The sequence below is a fragment of the Sminthopsis crassicaudata genome, chromosome 6 (assembly GCF_048593235.1).
Source record: "Sminthopsis crassicaudata isolate SCR6 chromosome 6, ASM4859323v1, whole genome shotgun sequence".
NCBI lineage: Eukaryota > Metazoa > Chordata > Mammalia > Dasyuromorphia > Dasyuridae > Sminthopsis > Sminthopsis crassicaudata.
In genome coordinates this window covers 210,635,531-210,660,075 of record NC_133622.1, presented here as the reverse complement: position 1 = coordinate 210,660,075, position 24,545 = coordinate 210,635,531, and the positions used below count along the sequence as shown (strand labels likewise).

General features: G+C 35.7%; 1 protein-coding gene across 2 annotated transcripts in view; it reads right to left on the bottom strand.

The window, feature by feature from the left end:
* NAV2 (neuron navigator 2) overlaps positions 1 to 24,545 on the bottom strand; it is a 459,603-nt gene that overhangs the window by 196,654 nt on the left and 238,404 nt on the right. For both annotated transcript variants that reach the window (XM_074273796.1, XM_074273797.1), the window contains 4 exons: positions 21,455 to 22,538; positions 17,588 to 17,700; positions 11,826 to 11,934; positions 7,665 to 8,054 (listed from right to left, as the gene is read on the bottom strand). In XM_074273796.1, the coding sequence (XP_074129897.1) occupies positions 7,665 to 8,054; positions 11,826 to 11,934; positions 17,588 to 17,700; positions 21,455 to 22,538 (1,696 nt within the window). The remainder of the gene's footprint in view (positions 1 to 7,664; positions 8,055 to 11,825; positions 11,935 to 17,587; positions 17,701 to 21,454; positions 22,539 to 24,545) is intronic.

Here is a 24,545-nt window from a genome sequence, read left to right as displayed (position 1 = left end):
TATTTCAGGTTGTTAGATCTCTCAGAATGAATCTCCAGTAATAGAGATAGAGTGGAATCAAGCTAGAATTGGAGGAATGAATTACACACACATCTTGGGTTTCATCACAGTGCGATGAATACATTAGGCAACTGATGGAAGAGATGGACTGGACTTGTAACCCTGCCATCTCCTTCCTCTGTCATTAGGACACTCATACCCTCCATCTGGACACCAAGAAAGAGGAGGATGCATTAAAAATCTATAATGTTCCTCCAGCTCTAGTGTTCTGTGATTCTATAATAGTTCTAGATGTCTGACAGATCAATTACTCAGAAAGAGAATTCTGCTCTTAAGACATTTTGAAAATCTAAGGAAGTCAGAAAGAGCTCTGGTCTATAGAGCATGCATTTAAACTTAGGAGAGATAAGAGGTTTAAATAAGGTAATTGGGCCATTCTGGGCAATTCCTTTCACTTTTCTGAGCCTTCACTCCATCTGTAAAATGGAAATAATTGCACTCCCTTCCTGACAACCCTATTTTTAGGCAAATGCTTGATAAATCTTACAGTGCTACATGGATGTGAATTTCATTATTAGGCTCTCAGTCTATCAAGGGGAAGGGATAGAAGAAAAAGGAGAGGAACAAAATGAATTCCTGCTCTCAAATTCTTCAACTGAAGGAATGTGAGATAAATAGATAAATTTAGAAAACAAAACAAAATATGGGCAAGTCACTTAACCCTATTTGCCTCAATTTCCTCATCTGTAAAACACGCTGAAGAAGAAAATGGCAAACTAGTCCAGTATTTTTGCCTAGAAAACTCCAAAAGAGATCATTAAGAGTTGGACGGAACAACAATGAAGTGCTTTGCCAACTTTAAAATGCTATACAAATGCTACTATTGTTGTTGTGGTGGTTGTTAGTTGGGGGAATTGGGTAAATCTATAAAGGGTAAGAGAAGAGAAAGTGCTTTCTAAGGGTAAGAGCTAGAAAAAAGATATTTGTCCAATTTAGATGGAGAAGACTGCATGTGATAGTGAATTATATAACATGACGCCGGAGTGATTTTATGGAAAGTCTTAAATGCCATGCTCAGGATTCTGGCTGATATCAGGGGAACAACGTGGTTGCCAGGACCAGCTGAATCAAGATTGGACTAGAGAAAAGACAGGCTAGAAGCAGAGGGATCAGTTAAGAGACTGTAATAAGAGTTCGGGCAAGAGATGATGGGGGACTAAATAAAAGTAGTGGTGGGAATGGAGGGAGGGCTATGGCCATGATACATGGAATATGGGCACAATAAATACAGGGAGGAAGAATTAGAAAAATTCGGCAGCAGAATAGTGTAAGTTGAAACACTTAAGCCAGTGTTGTTCAACATGACGCTGGGTCGTTGAAACTTTTTAATGGATTATAGCTATGCCATCTTCTTTTTATCTATACTTTTACATTTTAAAATGTATTCATAGACTTTTATTTGCTGACAATGACTAAAACATTAGACAAAGAAAGAATAATCATTTTCATTTTGGGAATCCTGACAGCTTTTTGGATTCTTGTTCCTCTTGATAATTTTTAGTAACATTAAAATTCCAAGTGTTTTCCTCAAACTAGTATTGTGGTCTCTAAGTCAGTTATCAAATACCAGGCCACAACACTGCCCAGTGTGACTAGAACCAGATTAAAATGTACTTGGAAAATATTTAACAAAATAAAAATACAACAAAGCATGTATGACATTGCATTTTAAAACCAAAACAATATGGTATCGGCAGGGCTCCTTATATACAGATTAGTGGCCTCCATTTGCTTTTGAATTTTATATCACTGCTCTAAGTGAATGAAATTTTCTGCAAAATTTGTGTATAAAATACATAAATGGTCAGACCAATTCTCGGATAGGCCATTAGATGGAGCCAGGCAATGCTACCACAGAAGAATAAGCAGTACATCATAAACTATTATTATTAGCCTGGATTTTCCCAGTCTTCTTCAAGTAGGAAGCATTCCTTGTCTCAGTGTTCACATATCAGGGGATCAGAAATCTGAAGAATTAGATACTTTCCAATAAGCTTCATAAAATGAAGACGTTTGGTTGTGACAGTAGAAAGAGCTTTGGCTTTCAAGTGAGAAGACTTGGTCCAAATCCCACTTTTGATATTTTATGACACTTTAATACTTAGGCAACTTTAGGCAAGACAAAATCTCCTTGGACCTCAGTTTTCTTCTTTGTACGATGAAAGGGCTATGATCTGTGACTCCTCTTCCAGCTTTGTATCTCTTATCCTATGATTATAGGACCTCCCAGAATCCTTTGCAATTTTCACCTTCCATGGCTTTTAAGAAATTATATTTCATATTCTTAGTAATATATTACAGAAGGTAATTCAACAAAGCAACCCCTCATTTAAATAGAAAAAAAATCTTTTAACATATGGACCCTATGTCTGCCCTTAATTTTATTTCAGAGCCATATGGCATTTTACATTTTTAGACCATGAATAGGTAGCTTTCCCAGATCAACACTTGTAAGTCATCTGCTATTTTCATATCTTTGCTGCTATAGTCTATCTTTCCAATTCAGAAAAGGGAGCAGGGTAATCAACCTCGCCATGATTTAGACACAAGGGCTTGTTGATACTAGGTCTGTTGGACTTCATGATAATAAACTGGATTTTCTTCCCTGTTCTAGTTTCAAATACAGTGTAAACAGAATTAAAAGGATTTACATACACATTTTCACACACGGGTATACATATGTTTATATGTATGAATATATATGTTAATAACAGATTACTTTCACATGCTGCATCAATAAGACTATTTGTGATTTCTCATATATTATATTCCATTTTCTAGCTCTTTGTCTTTTGCATATGCTGTCACCCACACCAAGAATTCAGTCCTCATTAACTACACTTTCAAGTCTTAAGATAGTTGTCATCTACAGGAAGCTTATAATTATTTCCCCAGTTATTACTGCCCTTCCTCTTGGAAATTTTTTGTGTCTTAATTTTATGGATACATGTTCTCCACTCCATCCCAACCTAATGAGGGCAGAGACCACTGTGGGGTTTGTTTGGGATTTTTTTTTTTTGGCCCTTCTTTTCCCCAGATCCTAGAATAATAATAACAATAATAAGAAAGGCTTGTCAAATGAATGAATGAATGAATGCATATATAATTAAGGAAAATTTGGGGCCTTAAAAATTGGTCTATAAACTCAAAAGTCTCCCTTATTGCAGTAAAGTTATTACAAAGAGGGATTTTTAAACTAGCCTCATAGTACTCTGTGCTGATCTATAGGTTATCCATAAATATTCGGTGTTTTTGCATGAAGCCAAAAATGCAGATAAAAATGAAAAACTTTAAATGTGATTATTTCTTAAAAATATGGAAGTTTATTGTTATAAACTGAAAACATCTGGAGGATTGTCTGATATTTTTCAGTCTATAATGCAGATGTTGAGAATTGTGTAAACATGGTGGAAGGAGGTAGGGGAAAAACATGAGTAAGATTTCAACGAAAAGAACAGGTGACATGAACTGCAGTATTTCCAAGTTGGATGAATGAATTTTATTTTATCATTAATTTATTGGACTTTAACAAATACTTTGGTCTTTTGCTCTGAACAAAATTTTAGAATGAAATGCCTGAACAATTTTAGATACCAATCTTTTAAATACTTAATGAGATAATAGAACATTCTTCAATATTTTTAATCATTTATGTTATTAGTGTGGATGACAAATGCTATAAACTATTACTTAGCAGACTACATTCTAAAGCAGCTGTGATTGAATTTTTCATCTCTCTGCAAATAGCCTATGGATGGGAATTTTTGATCCATAAATCCATGTGTTACCAATGAAAATCCATCAGTAATAGGAATTGTTTCATTCTTTATACTTATATCTCTACTGCCTGGCATGTAGTAATAATCACTTGACCAATTATATTGGGCTGGAAAGGACTTAAGAGACGATTTAGTGCAAGTTAGGTTTTATAAATGATCAAGATAAGAGAAAGGGGGGTAATAGAGAGGGAAATAACTTGCTTAGAGCTCAAAAATTTTAATGGAACTCTGTGATTTCTTATTGCTTATGTAGTGGCAGTTTCAGAGCTGTGGACAAGGGTCAGATGGTGTTAATAATCACATGACTTTTATATGATTTACAAGCATTAAATTGCCTATTATTTTTAATATGCTACCTCTGTCAAAAATCTAATATGATGACGTTTCATAGGGATAATTATAAAGTTTATACTTGGCTTTGTAACAGGAAAAATGCTTAGGTTTTTTTCAGTGGGTAATACAGAGCATGTGTTGCTATTTCTCACTTGATTTCATTTCCACGTGGAACTTCAAGCAAGCCAGTTTCTGGCCCTGCATGACCGAGGGCTTATAGTGTGAAATGATGAAAATCCCTTTAATTGGCTGCAGAGGCAGAAGAACTTATCACTGTGGGGTTGGTGAGGTGCTGAACCAGAATTAAGTGGTATATAATCGGTGTTGCTTCTGATATATTACAGATATTACAGACAAGGAGGTTACAAGGCTATGAGCAGTATTGCCTCAAAAAAACAGCAAAAATCAGCTGAGCTGAAAATAGGCAGAGAACTTTGAATGAGATCCTGTTAACTCAGCACCATTTCTATGGATTGCACTTGGTGAATGGAATTGAATACCCCAAAATAGACTTCTTTTTTTGCTTTCACTGCGCACTGCCCTCCAAACGAGCCTCTACATGGTCACCAAATTGATTTTCCTAAAATATAAGTAAGTATGACCATGCCAGTTGTCTCAGTTAGTTCCTTTGCCTCCTGAAACTTCTATGATCAGATATTAACACTTCTATGTAGGATACAAAATAAAGCTCTTGACACCATGGTCCCGTATTATCTTTCTAATCTTACACATTATTCTCCTCCCTGCATGATCTAGTCTAGGTGTATCGGTTTACTTGTTCTTTGCATATGATATTTCATATTCCGTCTCTATCGCTTTACACAGGTTGTCAGGCTGTCCCTCATGCTCGGAATGCTCTCCTTCTACCTTTTGTAATACTTCTCTTCCTTCATCACTTCTCTAAAAATCTATGTTCTACATGAAGCTTTATTCAAGCTCTTACCTTCTAAATAATTCTCTCTCTGCTCAGTGTGCATCTTATATACATAATAAATGCTTAATATATCCTTGTTGATTGAAGTTTCTCCTCAAACAATATCTCCCGTGCATATTTTAAAATTGAACAAGACTCATTGACAGATGGAATGGGAGTGTTGATTTAGTTCAGTGGGCTGTTGATTACTGACATAAGACAAGGCGTAAAACAGTTAGACATGTTCACCTGACTAGTTCGCCTCTAGTTAGAGATATTGTGCAATCCAAACAATTAAAGAAAGATTGCCTATTGATAATTAGTTCTTCAAAAACTCCTATTAGGAGATGACATTACTCTAATTGAACCATGGCCCAGAACACATAAAGCTTCCTCTTTGAAATCCACAGCAACACAAAAGACATTGATCTAACTTATTTACAATGGAAAAACAAGCAAGCAAATAAAACAGATAAAAATAGATACCATCTAGAATATAATATGTAAATGGTGAGCCATGTCCATCACCATTCTGTTCATCTGTCTTTCTCTATAAATGTGTGTATAGACACACACACAGTGTGTGTGTGTGTGTGTGTGTGTGTGTGTATAGATATATATTCTACAAAATTCTGCATATCTACTCAATGTGTACAACAACTCTGTACAAACATGATTATATGTTTCATTTATTTTTGTTTCTGTCCCACATAGATAGACACATGTAACTTAAAGAATAGATGCACACATTAAGAAAACTTGCAGAATTGAGTAGAAGGGAAAAAAGTGGGATTGAATTTGAGAAAATGTTCAATACTTTCAATATTTTCCAATTTCCTCATTGCCATAAAAAGGCCATTCATTTAATGTTAACATTCTCCCAGTGATTCTGCATAACTGTGGAGCATTATATTCCATGATAATGGAAGAATCAAAAATTTTTAAGTCTCAACAGCAATAAAAAAGATGCTTAATAGACATAAATGGACTATAGTTTAATGCCAAGAGTTACTTGTAGATAATGAATGTAAGAGAAGACATTATTAAAGGTATCCATAGCGGCAAAAGGAGGCGGACCAGTCTTGTAGTGAGACAAGGAACAAAGGCCAGTCAAACATCAGTAATTTTGAAACGTTAAAAGAATCAGGAGTATTTATGAAAAGACAAGAATAAGAATTGAATAGGATAAATCATGAAATGGCTGTGGTCTCTATTGGTAAAGGAATATCAACTCAAAAGAAAAGAGAGAGATATTCACAACTTTCTCATGGGATGTAGGTAAATATATTCTCCACTGATGTGGGAATGAACAACTCAGATTCTCTTCTTTAAATATTATCAATAGTTGAGCTTGGTTTCTTATGTTTCTATTTTTCTGCTACTTGCCTCAATACTAAAGGGTTAATTGCTAAAATGTAAGCTTCTCAAACCATGTTTGAAAAATAAACACATCAAATTGTTAGCACTACTGTCTATCTACCCAGGTTACTTATACCTTCGGAAGCTAATAATGTGCAACAAGAACATTGGATTTACACACATATATTGTATCTAGGTTATATTGTAACACATGTAAAATGTATGGGATTACCTGCCATAGGGGGAGGGAGTGGAGGGAGGGAGGGGATAATTTGGAAAAATGAATAAAAAAAAAAAAAAGAAAAATAAACACATCAGCTTTTGGTTTTTATTTGATGGTTTAAAGAAATCCCCAACTTCTCCTAGGATGTCAATCAAGATTCTGCATAAAATATTCTGATATCCCCACCTTGTGGAAATAGCTAACATTACATCAAAGCAAAGTCAAGTCCTCTACCTTAGAATTTTCAACAGAAATGCAGTAGACTTTAATTTATCCAGGATATACACAAACTAAACAAAAATAAATATAAATAGGTCTTTTTGATCAAAATTCGATCATTTTTATCATAGTAAAATATATGCAATTCTGGAACACTAATTTTCTGAATTGTCAGAATTATTGAATTCCCTTCAAATGAAGAAGTGGGGTACTACAGTGAATAGACAGCAGGATCTGAGTTAGGAAGATTTGATTTCAAATTCTGTGTCAGACATTTCCCAGCTAAGTGATTCTGGGCAAATAACAAAATTGGGCTATTTCAATTTTGTGATCTGTAAAATAGGGAAAATAATAGCACCTGCCTCACAGGATTATGAGGGTTAAATGAGATAAGATTTGTAAAGTGTCCTGCAAACCTAAAAGAACTATATAATTATGACCAAAAAAAAAAAAATTAAGTCGGGAACCAAGGGCTTCTTACTCTTAAATGATCAATCTTCCCACTTTACCACCCTGCATGAATGCATTTTTATGGTTGTACTTATATTTTAATTATTTCCTTAATTTTCTCTTTTATGCTGACAGACACACTAACTGTAAGGCTTGACTTATAACTATGAGGCTAGAAGGGAGGATGATGTGAAATTTTCTTGTCATTCTAATAGTTACTCACTAAAATGAGATGGCCTGATCCTGCAAAAAGGAACAACAAAATGCCAATAATTCTACTCACACCATTGTATGTCATAACTGAGGGATGGAAGGTACGGTTACTCACCCACTGGTAATGTCATCAGTCCTGATGTTCTTGCCCAGAACATCACCGTCACTCATGTAGCCAGTGGCATCCATGCTGATGCTTTCTAGGTCCATTTCATCTCCCCCCTTGTCTGAGATGTCCACGTGGCAAACATTGCTGCCCCTGGATGCTAGCTGCCTTCTCAGGGGGGCGGAGTACATGTAGCGACCCGACTCGGTGTTGATAAAGCGGCTTGCATTGGCTCTTGGTGGGTACCCGTTGCCCATTGAAGGAGCATCACCTGCTTGAAGCCGAGGGCTAGACTGTCCAATTCTCCATGACAACGGAGTAGGTCTTCCCGTCAAGCTGAGGATGCTGCGTCCACTTATTTCAGTGGTGACATTGGCGTCAAAGGTTGTTTCCAATGTGCTAGGAAAAAAAAAAAATCTGTGTTATGAGCGTAATGGCCTAAGGGTTATTAAAATCTCTGAAGGGAGTGGTTGTTTCATTTTGTCTGTGTGTCTCTGCCGAGTCTGGTGCCTTGTACATTGTGGGAGATTAAGTAACACTTGTATTAAATTAAGTATTTTTCAAAAAAATGATTTAAGTGGCTTTGAAGCCACAAAGATGTGGGTTCAAGGCCCACGTTTGACACATCTTGGCTGGACAAATCCTCTCGGTGTTCTAGGAAACTCTTTTTGTTTTTTGTTTTTATTTTTGCTTTTTTTTTATTAAAGCTTTTTATTTTTCAAAACATGTGTGGACAATTCTTCAACATTAGCCCTTGCAAAACCCTGTGTTCCAATTTTTCCTCTCCTTCCCCCATGCCCTCCTCTAGATGGCAAGTAGAAATGGTAGAAATATGTTAAATCCAATATATGCATACATATTTATACAATTATCATGCTGCACAAGAGAAAATGAAGCAAAATAAAATGCAAGCAAATAACAACAAAAAGAGTTAAAATGCTATGTAGCTGGCTCTCTTCATCAGTGAACAATCAATCTGGTTTGAATCATCTCATTGTTGAAGAGGGCCACGCCCATCAGAATTGATCATCATATAGCATTGTTGTTAAAGTGTATAATGATCTCCTGGTTCTGCTCATTTCACTCAGCATCAGTTCATGTAAGTGTCTCCAAGCCTCTCTGTATTCATCCTGCTGGTCATATTCTAGGAAACTCAAAGTTATGGAGAAGGTGCACATCTGAATTTGTGGATTAAAGTTTCTCCACTTGTATGGTTCTTATCCCTTGAAATCACAGGTCTAGTCTATAATCCTATGCTTTGTTCAGTCATTTTTAATTGTTTCTAACTCTTCATGACCTCTTTTGGGGTTTTCTTGGCAAAGATACTAGACGGGTTTGCCATTTCCCTTTTCAGCTCTTTTTAACAGAGGAGGAAAATAAAGCAAACAGGGTAAAATGACTTGTCCAGGGTCATGTGGCTAGTATCTGAAGTAGGATTTGAATTTAGGTCTTTCTGACTCTGGACCTGACACTCTATCCACCGTACCACCTACCTGCTTCATAATCCTATCTTAAAACATTTTTTTAAAAAATGAGTATCCTATGCCAGTTGCAATGATCTTGCCATTTACACCCAGAGAGAGGACCGTGGGAACCTGAATGTGGATCACAACATAATGTCCTCATTCTTTTTGTTGTTGTTTGTTTGCATTTTGTTTTTTTTACTGATTAACTTTAATTTTTGATCTTATCTTTCTTGTACAGCAAGAGAATTGTATAAATATGTTTACACATATTGGATTTAATATATATTTTAACATGTATAACATATATTGGATTACTTGCAATGTAGGGGAGGGAGTGGGAGGAAGGAAGGAAAAATCTAAAATACAAGGTTATACAAGGGTCAATGTTGAAAAATTATCTGTGCATATGTTTTGAAAATAAAAAGCTTTTAAAAAAGATTGCCTTATCTTTTAAAATTTTTAAATTTAAAAAAGATGACTTTACATTAAAGTTTTTAAAAAAGATTTTAGAAAATTAAAAAAAATAGCAAAGAGCATATATATTTAATGCATATCTTAAAAGTCTATATTTAAGCAGATGGGTTTTTTGAACATGTTACAAGGCAATAAAACTATTGTCATAAAACAAGTCAGTATCCTAAAATGATTAAAATAAGACAATTCAAAAACTGTCAGAGAAATGTCATATCTTGCATTTGAACATCAGAAATGCAGAATGAATTTTTTTTTAGCAAATGGGTCCAAATGGAATCATTTCAGTTAATTTCAGTTAATTTTTCTCTGCAATCATCTTCTAAACTAGCATCTACTGTTTTGCTGATTTTCTTATTTTTATTTAAAAATTTTTCTGATCTTCATATTTTGAAAGAATAATAACTTCAATGTAGATAATTCTTCCCCTGCTATACATAGCAACCTATCTAAGTCTTTGTCCTTGAGCATGTAGGCTATTAAGTGGTTACTTTTAACTCAAAAAAGCAAATAACGGAGAATAGTAGGGTTGATGAAAATAAGACGTAAGAGATTCCAATTTATCATTTCATTCTATGTTCTATTTCACAATTTTCCTTCTTTCAAGATATTTTCCATTCAAACATATTTGTTTTTTGGTTGTCTTTCCCATTAGATTGTGAAAAAAATTTAGGAAAGAGATTGTCTTTTGCTTTTCTTTGAATCCCTAGGGTTTAGTACAGTGGCTATGATATAGCAGATACTTAATAAACGCATGGGGACAGCAAGTGATGCAGTGGATAAAATACCAGATCTAGAGTCAGGAAGATTCATCTTCCTGAGTTCAGACCCAACTTCAGACATTTCTAGCTGTGTGACTCTGTGCAAGTCACTTAATTCTGTTTGCTTCAGTTTCCTCATCTATAAAATGAGCTGCAGAAGAAAATGGCAAAATCCTCCAGTATCTCTGCCAAGAAAATCCCACATGGAGTCATGACTGAAATGATTAAACAACAAAATCAATAATAAATGAGTGTAAAGTTAACAATATTATTACCCATCTTTCCTAGCCACAACTCGTATAGATGAACATCTCTTAGATAATGCAATCAATCAAGCCCATTTTCAGAACCTTGGCTTCTCTTGAGAAATAATGGGACAAAAGGCCTCAAAATATGAAAAACATATATGTTCAAGTAAAATAAAAAATTCACGGAGGTCTAAAAGAACTCAGAAAACAGGTGAATTCTGGGATATAAGAAAAACATTTATTTGTTCCTACAGGCCACTAAGGTATATATCCTGACATGATGCAATCCATACTTCCTCGTGGTGATATCATGGGACTCTACTAATGGGAGGAAGACAATGAATTTTCCGAAATACCTTAAGTAAAATTTTCCATTAGCAGATTTTGGTCGCATGTGTTCCGCAACGCATGGCCAAGACACGAGGTCTGTCCTGGTTTAGTTAGCACTATAAAAAGTGGGGAAGTCTGGGGGCCTCATGGCTATATTTATTAGTCATAATGAGCTGTCATATTAATTGAAACTTGAAAATCAAAATAAATTCACTGGAAGTTCTACAAGGGAAGCTCAAACTTAGCTCTGGTAAACAATGCTAAACTATACAACCTCAATCTGCCAGAATAATTTAATATTGCTAACAGTGATGTTCATTTAAACCTCTTACCCAACTTTTAAAATAGCCTGTTTAAGTTTTCTTAAAGGCAAACTGATTTGTGTTCAAATAGAATCCAGATATGCATTTTAAACATATTCCAAATATCATCTGGATTTTAAAAGGACTATCCTATTTTATATATGTATAACTGGTCATGATAAACACCATTCCAGGGATTTATGAAAGAATTTAAAGTATGTATATAAACAAGAAAATTAAATATAGTTCACCTGTCTATGTATACAAGTGTAGTAGAGATTTCTAAAATGTAAATCAAATCAAATTTAAATAACTACTGGATCTATTTGGCTTTTATATCATTTGATGCATTTAACAATCTTTTTTAGAAAGGTTATTTTGGAAATCCTTTCTACATGGAAATCGGTTTTCTAAAATTCTCCTTTTCATGTTCTATGTAATTCTTTCTGAATTCCAGTATGCTTTCAAATCAATTTCATTTCTCCAGTTATCAACACTCATCATTTGACGGGTGGTACATCCTGGCACGGAGCTAATGGTATGGAATTAGGTGCTGATTTGATAGACATTATTCATGCTGCTGCTTGCTTACCTGTGTGTAACCTGAGTTCCTCGTAAACTGGACATGGTCTCCTCCAAGTTTTGCCGTAAGTCAGCAATGTTCTTCACAGTTCTAAGTCGCCGAGTCTCAGGATCTTCCCCTAGAAAAAGATTTTAGAAGGAGTAGTCACAACTAAGCAGCAAGCGCTAACCTGTAAAGTTCCTATGGAATAGTGGGTGGTGATGATGATGATAGCAGCAAGTATACACATAGCACTTTTAGACTTGCAAAACACTTTTGCATTTGTTCCTCACCACAATTCTGGGATGTTTGTTGTTTTGTTCAATCATTTCAATTGTGCCCAAACTTCAGGAGCTCATTTGGGGTTTTCTTGGCAAAGATACTGGAATAGTTTGCCATTTCCTTTTCCAGTTCAGTTCATAGATAAAGAAATTGAGTCAGGGTTAAGTGACTTGCTCACAGTCACACAAGTAAGTCTGAGATGGGATTTGAATTCAGATTTCCCTGACTCATTACTCTATTGACTATACCACCTAATTGACTCATGGTAATGGATCACAGCGATGATTTTTGGTGAGACTGGATATCAACTTAAAATGTGGCATATGGTTTTCTTTACATACAGTCCATTTATTATTTTTAAAAACTTGTTTTTTTCTCGGGCGTTGCCTTCCACCAGTTCCAGGGGAAAGTTATAGAGCAAAATATTGAATCTTATCAACTATAAGCATATGTCCAGTTGGACATTAGCTTTTGTTTCCCCATGCCTTACAAATTAATTTAATCCAAACCACTCATTTGGATAAATAATAAACATGTGTTTTGATGGAAGCTAACTTCTTACTGCCCAAGTCTGATCAGTTTCATTATTTTTAAGGCAGAGGCTTGTAATTATCTCAAGTTTCCCATGGGTTCTAGTACTGAGTGAGTAATAACATCTGAAGCCAGCAGGTAATTAAAATGGACTCACTTAAATTTAGGATGATTTTCCATTCATTTGCACAGTTTTGTTTTTTTATCTAGGAAACACACTTACGGAAAGTTTAGTAATAAAACCAGATATATTAGTCATGGAGGGTGGTACAATAAAAAAATGAAGTTATAACACCTTGTTCAAGTCCCATCTTTAGTTTTGTAGCTGTGTCATTTTGCCTCAGTTTCTTAAATTGAAAAATGAGGATAACAATTTTTGTACTCTCTAATAAAGCTCCTATATGTTTATCAAGATTTTAAAGCACTTCATATGTGAGAAATATTATTAGCAGTGAAAAGCAAAGATTAATCAAAGAAGTCGCCTGCTTTCTCATTAGCACTTGGCTTTCTGTGTCCTGTGTGGGCCATTACAGTGTAAAGAAGAGGTTAACAATAGAAAAAAATAATAAAAACCACTTTGAAAAAATGAACAGGTAACCTATTAATGAAGGATAAGAGAAGCAGGGGCTTGTTTAGGCTGGCACTAAAATGACAGGGATATCACTAAATGAAGATATTTTCTATTTCCACACAATAGAGTTAGGAGAAATGAGAAAAATTATCCTCTTTCTTACAGGCCACATGGTTAACTCCTGGAACATACTTTTAGGAAGATTATGGAATTTTTGTTCTCAGGCGGGACAAGATAATATTTGTTTTGGCTACAGATGTAGCCCTGTCTGAAGACTGAATGCTAAATTACATAATCTTTTAAAAAATAAAAAAATTCACTAAGGGCAAAAAAATGGTAGGAGATCCTATAGGGGGTGCAACTCATGTAGTTGTATAGAGCAATTGCTGTTGCTCTTCAATCTCAAAGAAGATCATGACATCAAGGAGGTGATACCATGACATGCAAGTGGATTGGATTTAAGTGAGGAAAGGGCTGTGCAAAGTCACCTGCCTCACTTTCCCCTCCACAGCCATCTGGGGCCAGTGGCAAGATATCAAGATGAGTGAAGATGTCCCTGGATGAAATGGGAGACCTTGGTCCTAGGTCAAGTGACTCATCCAGTCAACATGTCTGAGAGGAGAGATTTGAATTCAGGAGTCAGGAAGACTGCCCTATACTTACTGGCTATGTGACTTAACCTTGTTTACCTCAGTTTCCTCATCTCTATAATGAGCTGGAGAAGAAAATGGCAAGCCACTCCAGTATCTCTGCCAAGAAACTTCTAAATGGGGCTGCAAAGAGCTGGACGTGATTGAAATGAATGAATAACAACTTTTTGGTTCCAAGACTGGCTCTCTATCCACTACCCCATAGTTGCCTCTCTGGAAATACCAGATAACATTTTATTTTTATATTTGAAATAAATATTACATTCCAAAGACTAATCAACTCAAATATTTATTAGTTTTTCCCTTATTCATGACAGTAAGAATTTTGGAAGTTACTTTTCTTGAGTATTAGAAATAAACTAACTTACATTTTCCAACATATTTTTAAAAGAAACATATTCCGTTAAAGTAAAAATGGAGTTCTAATTTAACTATCCAATCACCACAAAATAATATGATTTTTGTCCTCCATTTACACAACTAATTACATTTATTTTATTGTCAATTCAGCAACATTTTATCTTTGTGGGATTGCCAAAGTGTTACTGACCATTCTAGGCAATTCCAAGAAATGAATTGAACATTTGTTATGATGATAAGCCAGTAGGAAAAACCTATAATCCCTTAATTAAATTCATACTGAATTCTTGGGAGGCAGAGATTATTTGGTTTCTGTTTTTGTATACCTAGCTCGGTGTCTGGTACATTGGAAATATTTAACAAATGCTTGTTGAATGAATGGATAGATAGATAGATATTCCTGTTGAAGAAAATTAACTTGTAACCATTAATCTATTATTATTATTCTTTGGTGGAAATTGGGGTTAAGTGACTTGCCCAGGGTCACGTAGTCAGGGTCATGCATCCAGCGTCTGAGGCTGGATTTGAAATTAAATCTTTTTGACTCCAGGGCTAGTTAACATATCCACTGTGCCATCTAGCTGTTCCTTGTAACTATAAACTTATAATGATTTTAATTTGTATTTACATATATAAATTAATATTGGTCCCTGTTAGATTGTAAGCTCCTTAGGGAAGAAAGCATGTCTAATCTTTATATTGCACCTCACGTATGACCCCATGCATCATCAAAGAATACTTGCTGATTTATTGATGAAAGGAGGAAGAAAAAAATTACTCCAAGAATTATCTACTATCCTTGTCTGATAATGATAGTATCCATATAAAAGACCTACATTTTAGTGCTTGTTCTAATTTTTCTAATGGGGAGATTTCCAAGTCTAGTGGTTGCCACTGCTACAGGCCATCAGTGACCTGCCTCTCCTGGGTAGTCACTTTGGGCAGCAATGAAGACCCCAATTCATTGATTCCCTTCCTCCTATAAAGCCTCATGATTCCTTTATCCTCACCAAAAGCTTTCAATGTGCTACTTCATATTATTCATTCATTCACTCAACAACCACTTACTAAGAATCTGCTATGTTTTTCTGATGTCTCAGTCCCTCATTAAATTGTAAACAATCAACTCTTATTCATTTTCATATGTCCAACACTTATTACAACTAGAGTTATTCCTTTCACATCTGGGGACTAGGAGTGTTGTACCCCCCTCCATTTGAAAAATCCATGTAAAAGTTTTTGGCCTCCTTTAATAACCAAAGAAGAAGTATGAATTTTACCCTTTTATTTTATGGGGTGTTTACATTCCTTAATGTAAAATATGAATTAATCATTTGGCCATAGGCTCTCTGTCATCTGTAGGTCTTTGTATGTTGTCTGTGGCTTCTACAAAACTCTCCAAAAATGCCTGTTTAATTTCTTAAGCTGACCCATGCTTTATTGAAACCACAATGGGAAAAGTCACAATGTGGAAGGAATAACTGTACTTTCATGTAATAAATACTTAATAAAGAAATGTTTGAATCATGAGATTCCCCCTTAGCCTAGTGGTTTGTGAATGGAACTCAGTAGCCAAATGTTACACATCATATGAACCATAAGAGCTTACTCTGATACTGATAATCTGTGCAAAGTTACCTCTTTGAGTCTCAATTATTGCCTCTAAAATGGCAATAATAACATCTAAAGTTACTGCCACAGTGTTACTGAGAAGTTCAAATGAGAGGATGCAGATAAAGTACTTTACAATCCTTAAACTGCTATACAAATACCATCTTTTATTATAATTTTAATTGTTATTACTATTGTGGTATAATTCTAAGATGTGTTTTTTATTGGATTGATCTATAAACTATGAGTACCTAAAGGAAATTCCGCATTTACATAACTAAAGACATGCAAACTACAATTGATCAAATACTTTCAGTTATCAGCTTCTAAACACACATGGTATTAATTTCTGCTCTCAAGAAGAATACTATTTATCAATTTAATCCAATCTGACAGTACCATTCAGTATCTTGGTAATGCAGCTTGCAGTAAATTTATCTTTGTTATGTCTATATCTTCATTTATAAGAAGACAGGTTTTTCTCTGTCTCTATTCTCAAGATCTCTTGACAAGTAACAAAGATTAATTAGTTCCTATGACCTTCCAAGGCTAACAAATGGAACTTGAGATTTTCTGAAATTTCATTTTTTGGAGGGGGAGTTATGGTTTGGACAGCTAGTAGAAATGTGATCCTGTCACTCCCCAGCTCAATAAATGTTAGTGGCTCCCCATTATCCCTAGGAAGAAATACAAATTCCTTTATTTGACATTTAAGCTCTTTCTAAATTGGCTTCAACCTACACTTCTAAGTTTATTATACATTCCCCCCTTTCATTTTTTAAAAAAGTCAATAACTAGAAAAATTATATGCAAATATTGGGACAATAGATGGCAGACTGAGTGTGATGGTCTTAACAACAAAATGTAGGGGATAATGAACAACTATGGCATTTATGGCAATTAAGAGGGGGAGAAAGAAAGCAGGAAGGTTAATAAAATTTTCTTGGGAAAAGAAGGAAAAGGAGGGAAGGAAAGGAAAGAAATGAAATAAGGAAGAGAAGAATAATGGAAAAAAAAGAAAGGAAAGGAGGGAGTAAAAGGGAAAGGAAGAAAAGAAAATGGGGAAGAATGGAAGTAAGGGAAGAAGAAAGAAGGGGCAGATGAAAAGTAAAAAGAAAAAGAAGGGATGGTAAAAGGAAAATGGAGGGAGAGAGTGAAAAGGAAGAAAGAAAAATCAAAGAAGAAACTAATGGAGAAATGATGGAAAGGGAAGAGCAATAAAATAGATAAAAGAAAGGGGGAATGAAATTAAGAAAAAGAGAGAAAGAAGGAAAAGAAAGGACAAATAAAGAGAAAGAAAAAAGGTAAAAAAATGAGGAAAGAAAAGAAGGAAGAGGAAAGAAGAGAAAAGGAAGATGAATAAAATGAAGGGAAAGGAAATAAGGAAAAGGAAGGGAGGAAGAAAGAGGAGTAAGAGGGGGAAAAGTGAGGCAGGGAAAAGAAGTGAGGAAAGGAAGGAAGGAAGAATAAAGAAAGTAAGAAAAGTAGGGAAAAAGAAAAGGAAGAAAGAAAGGAAGGAAAAATAAGCATAGAAGGGAAAGAAAAAGATAGGAATGAGGGCAGAAAAAAGAAGCAATGAAGGAAAAGAAGATGAAAAGGAAAAAAGGGAAAAGGATGGAAAGGAGAAACATGAGCAAGGCAAGGAAAATAAAGCTAAATATTACATCTCATGATATGTCTTAGTGACATTTCAACAAGCTTTACTTTCTTTGCCCTTTCCCTTACTTTTGGTAGCTTTATCTTCTCACCACCACACTCAGAATTTCCCAAACTCAGTGAAGACTTACCAGCGAGCTCTTCTAGGCCAGATTGTCCACTCTTGGTGTAGAGTACTGGCTCCATGCTCACTCCTGCTGTGCTGGGCTCTGTGGTGACATTCCCTTCATTGTCTGTCTGTGACCTTTACACACAAATCAAACCAGAAGCATTTATCAATAGAGACAGAGGTAGTTGAATCACCTACAACATCTGCACAACTGACTCTGTTACCATTTCAGCACACATTCAAATCTAGAGACCAGCAGACTGACTTTACATAATTCATTAGTCCCATGTTGAGCAATGTCCTAGAAACGGAAACAGTCACTGAACTGTAAAAGATTAAATATTCATAGTCCAAATGGAAGGCCTGCAATCCCTCATATGAGGCACCGAAATGCTTCTTTGAATTTTGAACAAGGTAATCAGCTCTGCCAGACATGAGATGCTTGGTGGGGATAACATCAGCACCAAATACCAACTTAAAAGTGATCAGCCTTGCCAAGGGAGTCAATCATAGACATGGAAAAAAGGCAACTCCATTTACGAACACCTTAAATTTGTCACCTGATGTGACATCTCACTAAAAGGGTTATTTAAAAACAAATGAAGAATGCTTTCAGTGCAGGTGTGTTTGCTAGCCAGGTCTGAATCAGGGTTCCAACTTTTTGACATAAAAGAGGTCTTTGATTATTATCTCAGCACTTGACTGAAATCAATATTCTTTCCAAATAACTACTTTCAAAATGTTCTCATCTTTGCATTAAATCATAAGAGGAAGCACTGTGTCCTTCAAGAAACCAAGTAATTTTTCATGATATAAACCCACAAAACTTTTATAAGACACGTATACACACCTCTGTTCATTTAGGAACAGTGTATATAAATACACACATATATATGTATACTGAATTTAGATGCACAATTAATGAGTAAAAACTTATTAATTTGCATCTTACTAATGACTTTGTGTTACTTCAGTCTGATAACACTATTTATGAAGAAAAGGTTCAGCTGGAGCGTGGACTGATGAATACTAAAACTGCATCTTTAAAAGTATTCTATGATGCTAATTTTTGACTAATTTTGGCTGACTTCCCACCACAATTGGTCTGAAAGTGATGGATGTCATTATACATAAATTCTCAAGTACTTTTGGCTCTCTTCAGATTTAACATCAATGGACAGTAATTGCACACTCAAAGGTCACACTAGGCACTGCAAAATACAGTGGCTCCGACAAGTGAGGGACTACCTTTCAGAGGCCAAATATATTAAAGAGACAAAGATGACAATCCAAGAGGCAAACTGAAATGAAAAGATAAGTTGGAAGATAAAATTGCACGCTCTTTCAAGGACTTTTGCTTTTGTCTTTCTATTCCCAATGCCTAGCATAGTGCCTGGCATGTAATAGGCAATTAATAAATGTCTCTTGATTGAATGAAGTGGACGTTTGTTTCTTTCTCTTGATTATTATTCATTAGATTTTGTCCTTCTCTTTTGAGTTTAAAATTAAATATGCACTTGTAAATATATTACCATATATCTTTGAATATGTTTTATAGCTTTTAAAAATAATCCTGGTAAAAGTAAATTTTGAAAAATAAACTGGAGTTTCTGTATAATTTGTAATGGTTCTGAAAAAAATAGAAATTTTTACTTTTTAGATCAAATATTTAGATAAATATTACTTACTTCAACACTGTCAATATGTTATTAGTTATAATATTTTTATGAGTGGCAATGCAGCTGCCTTCATGCTTCACAGAATATTGGTATTCAAACACTGTCTGTAGATCAGCAGTGAGTCATTATCTAAGCATTTGTATTCTTTTCTGTCTGGCTTGCTGAACATATTACTTGAATTAATAAAGAGATGACAATCTCATGTCTAATAAGTTTAGTCTTGTCATTCACGGAAGGACAAGAGGGACAGCAAAAGAGGGAAAAAAAACAATGACAAAAGGTCTAGCCACTTCTGTCATTTAGCCAATTGACAAAGGTTTTTTGTTTGTTTTTTTCATTATGAGGATCCCAAACCACAGCCGTTCTTTCCAAGTGCCAGCCAGGTGAAACTTCTATAAACTTACATGATTACAAAAGAAGAAAAGGGGAGAAGAAAATTGGAATTCTTTGTGCAGTAACATAGCAACATGAAGACCAATGTTAAATATAGACATGTGTGTTTTTATATGTCGTATGCTCAGAGGAGAATTCCAGCTCTTTGATGTCAGAAATTTAAAAAAAATTATTTAATGTTTTTGCTTTTGTATTTCTTGAAGCTTAGCACAATGTCTGGCATGTAGTAAGTACTTAATAGATGTTTATTGACTGACTGCAGGTAAAAGGATGTCTTGCACATAGTAGATACTTAACGAATGCTTCTTAGATTGGATTTTATAAAGGGAACTTTAAGTACCAGTTTCAGAGACACTTGTTATTGTTGAGTCTTTTTCCTTCAAGCTGATTTTTGTTGAGCCCATCTGGGGTTTTCTGGGCAGAGCTACTACAGTGGTTTGCCATTTCCTTCCTCGACTCCTTGTATTGATGGAAAAACTGAGGTAAACAGGTTTGTGACGATCACACAGCTAGTGTCTGATGCTAAATTTGAACTCAGTAAGATGAATCTGACTCCAGGCCAGGCCCTCTACCCTCTGAGCCTCATTACTGCTCTTCTATTAGTGTAGACTTAAATTCTATTTGCCTGTCTCTAATCTAGTTGATCACTATATATTCTCTCCCATTGAACCCAATGCTTTCTCCAATATATCTCTAGATATGAAACAAATGTGATCTGAAATAAATCAACCTTTGCCTGATTCATATTCTCCCCCAGTGTCTTCAGTGTATATTGAGCTCTCTTGGAACTCCCGTAACACTCCATTCCTTTGTCCAGCCTTCAAAAATTATGGAGCACTTCAAATTGTATCCTACAACTACCTTGACCCCAACTGTTGGTTCAGAAATGTATTGCTTTTGAAGAGTCTGCAATTGAGGAAGAAACCTTTTCAACACCATTTTGTACTGGAATTTGCATTGTTCTCTCTTTGGTCTTAATATTGTTGCCACAAAAGACTGTAAACTCCCAACCATAGAAAGACCAGGTGCATCAATTTACAAGGAAATAACTGTTTTCTTTCTCCTATCTGTACCAATGAACTTTAAGGGCAAATAATTGGAAACAGTGGTTTTACTTCCAGCAATTTTTTTTGTAATACAGATTTTATATACATATATATATATATATATATATATATATATATATATATATATATATATATATATATATATATATATATATATATATATATATATATATATATATATATATATATATATATACATATACATACATATATATATGTCTATATATTTGTATATATATATATATATATATATGTCTATACCTATCCATATAACTGTATACATGTATATACACATACACAATACTATATGTACCAATATATACAAATGTTACATATGTATACATACACATATATATTTTTTTCAATTAATACAACTTTTTGAGGTATCCTTAAAATGTAAGCACAAAAAAAACTTCTTTGTCTTTTCTTTACTGGTATCCTTCATAGTTTCCTAATCAGTGCTAGGAACTCATGAAGTACTTGCTGATTGGCTGTAGAAATTGACTAAGAAGATTTAAAAGTTAAAATACATGGAGTAGGGAAGAAAAGACTTATATGTCAAAAAAAGTTTGTTTGTTTGCTTGTTTTTTTAATCTCAACCAATATTTACTGAGTGATTGTTCTCATTGTCACCCTGTGCTAGGTGCTGTGGATGTATGCAGAAAAAGCTAAGCCAGAATGGCTTCCCTAAGGAACTATCCAATGACCTTAGCTCAACAATGAAGAAGTCCCAAAGGAATGACCTCCTACCTGTACATGAAAGGAGCTACTGTTGCAGTGTTGGGATGGTTGTATTGCTGTTGGGGCTGAGGTAGCTGAACACTGACAGTATTACTTCCTGTTGTCTGGGTGGTACCAGTTGGCCCATTGACAGTCTGGCTGCAGCTGCTGCTGCTGTTCAAGGTCACCATTCCTCCGAGCCCCTTTCCCTCTGAGGAGGCTAAGCTGGAGGAAGAACTTGAGCGCCTGCTGTCCGTGGGGGTCTTCTGATGAGACAGCCCTGAGCTAGGTTTCCCGCTACGGCTTCTCTCCCCTTCCTTGGAAGGTGGTGGGGCACTTGGGGATTTCCCAGATGTGGTTTTCATCCCTGGTTTTGGTATTCCGCTGTGTGAGGAGGAGGTCGGCACCTCCTTCTTCGCACTGTTGAGCTTCCCTCCTTTGGGTATAAAGCTGGCGATCTTCGATGACTTTTTGGGCATCTCTGTGGTAGTGGTTCCCGTTGGTTCTTCTTTTGGCTCCTCTTTTATTTCTGGCTTCTCTGTGACAGATGTTCTCTTGATAGTATCCTTGCTCTTCTCCTTTTCTTTCTCATTGCTCTTGGGGGAACTCTTCTTATTGGTCAGAGCCCGGCTGAATGTCCTCTGTGCAATTCCCTTAAGTGCAATTTTGGGGCTATTGGAAGCTGGGCTGGTAGTGGGGACATTTCGACTGGCGGCCTCTATCTCCTCACTCTCCTCAAAGGTGGGCAGCATCTCCAACCTCTCGCAGCTGGTGTCTCGGGAGCCCGGACCCTCCCCTGTCTTGGATCCTCCTTTGCTATTGAAGAGCTTCAATTTTTCAAGCATCGATTTCTGGTTGTTAGGAGCTGGCTTGATGTTGTCGGAAGGGGGTCTGGGCGTCTCTGGCACTGGCTGCTTCACAGAGAGCATGGAAGACGTGGCAGTGTGCTTAGCACTGAGGGATTTGCTTCGCCAGGGTTTTGCAGCTGAGCCTGGCTGGGGGATGGCTGAAGAGTTGTTGCAATGAACGGAAGTGGGACTGCTGCTACTCTGAAATGAGGCAGGTGCATTTTCATTCATCCCTGGGTGTGAAGAGGTGGGGCTTTCTGATGGCTCTGGAGAAACAGAGGAGAAAAACATACACACAAGTGTAAATCTTATGTTGCATTAAGTAAAGTTACAAAGAGGTTATTTATACACAATATTAAATAATACCATCTAAAAATATTCCTTCTCCTATACCTCTTTATAGCATGGAAATGGCCCTGGGGCTTCAAAAGTTGTGCTGGCTAATCTGTGCTCTGTCTAATCTGAACACACTCGGGTGGCTTCAATAATGGGTACATCATGCCCATAATCTGAAAACCAGTTCAAGTCCAGTGAGGGCCAATCAGCAGGTGAGAAATCTATATAATCAGAGCAACTCATACCTAGTTTAAGTATAGAGAGGTTGAAATTGGCCTTGATGGAAACCGTACCCACAATTCTGTCTGTTTCCTATGCCATCAACTATTGGAATCCCTCTGTTCCTTAAAGACTGAGCTCCGACACTTTCTTCTCTATAAAGCCTTTCTTGATCTCCCAATTTGTATTACTTTCCCTTCCTAACTGCCTTTGATTTAACTACCTTATACTTATTCTCCCCCCCTCTTTTTTTTTTAACTAATTATTCTGTATATGCTTATGAACATGTTTACTATTTCCACAGGCTCATTACCAGTAATGATGGCTTGATTCTTTATATTTGTATGCCTGGCATCTAGGATGATGTTTGGCACATATTAGGTGCAATTACAGATCTTTTGAAATTGAAGTATTAGACTACAAATGTTTCAAGATCTAAAAAAAAATGTCAGCTAAATCACTTATCTTAAGAATTATCTATAGTTATATTTTAAATCCTAGACTGCTTTCCCCTCTACATCTAATTTATTCCAGATCACATTCTGAACTACTTTTGGATTCATATTTAAAGAATGTACACTGCTTTTGATATCAGGTTCCATAAAGCACAATTGAGAGGTCATCTAGCGTAATGGGTAGGGAATTGAACTTGACATCAGGTTCAAGAATGCCTCAGTCCCATTTCTGGACAATGTCTTTTTGCCCATTTGTACCTGGATGTCCAAAGACATGTCATTTAACCTTTTAATGCCTCAGGCAACTTTTCAAGGCTCTAAATTAAGAGCTCTAAGGTTCTTAGTATCTTTCTAAAACTCCAAAACAACTCTAAAAGTTGTTCTGTGACATTATTGGAACATCCAAAATAGACTTTCTTTACACTGATAAAATCATGGGTCTGGACCTACCTTACTCCTAACTAGACAAAAAAAAAAAAAAAAGAATAATTAAGTAGGTAAATATGCATCTAAAAAAATCACATCATAAAATATTTTTGAATATCAAGTCATACAAATAGCTCGAAGCTTTCCAATTTTCTCTTCCCCTTTAAAGATACCAACTCTCTAAGAATAAGTGCTGACCTGCATTGACAAAGGGAGTTTCCTTGCAGTGTTCACTATAGAAATGAAATCCCAGTTTTAGTAAAAAGAAGAAAAAAAACCTCTTTATCTCCGTCAATTCAAAAAGTGAGATGAGAAAGCATTCCTAGTTTAATTTTAGTAGCGAAGAAAATCCCCAACGAGAAGTTTGCTAAGACCCCAAAATCCATACATTTGATTCCACTGACACTGAGACAGACACTGGGATCCAACTGGATTACTTTCAACAACAAGCTAGATGAGAGCTGGACAAGTCCCCAGGACTCTGTCACAGGCAGGGAAACATGAAGAACACTGCTCTGTCCCAAAGCAAAGACTTCCCTTTGATTCTCAGCAAGCGTTGCTCTCCCAAAAGTTTTTTTTTTTTTTTTTTTTCATCATTAAAGCCACAAAATGCTTTCAAATAAGAACTGGAGTTTACTTGTATTAGTATGTTTTCAAATGTGGATTTCCATTACAGACTGAGGCTAACCAGTTTTTTTTTTTTTTTTTTAAATAAAATTACAGTGTCTTTATGCGGCAAACATAAATGATACATCTCTATCTTCTAAGTGAATCCAGCTGGAAGAAAGGTTGGTGGCAGTTATTGCCGGCATCCCAACTCAACCCCAATTCTCTGCT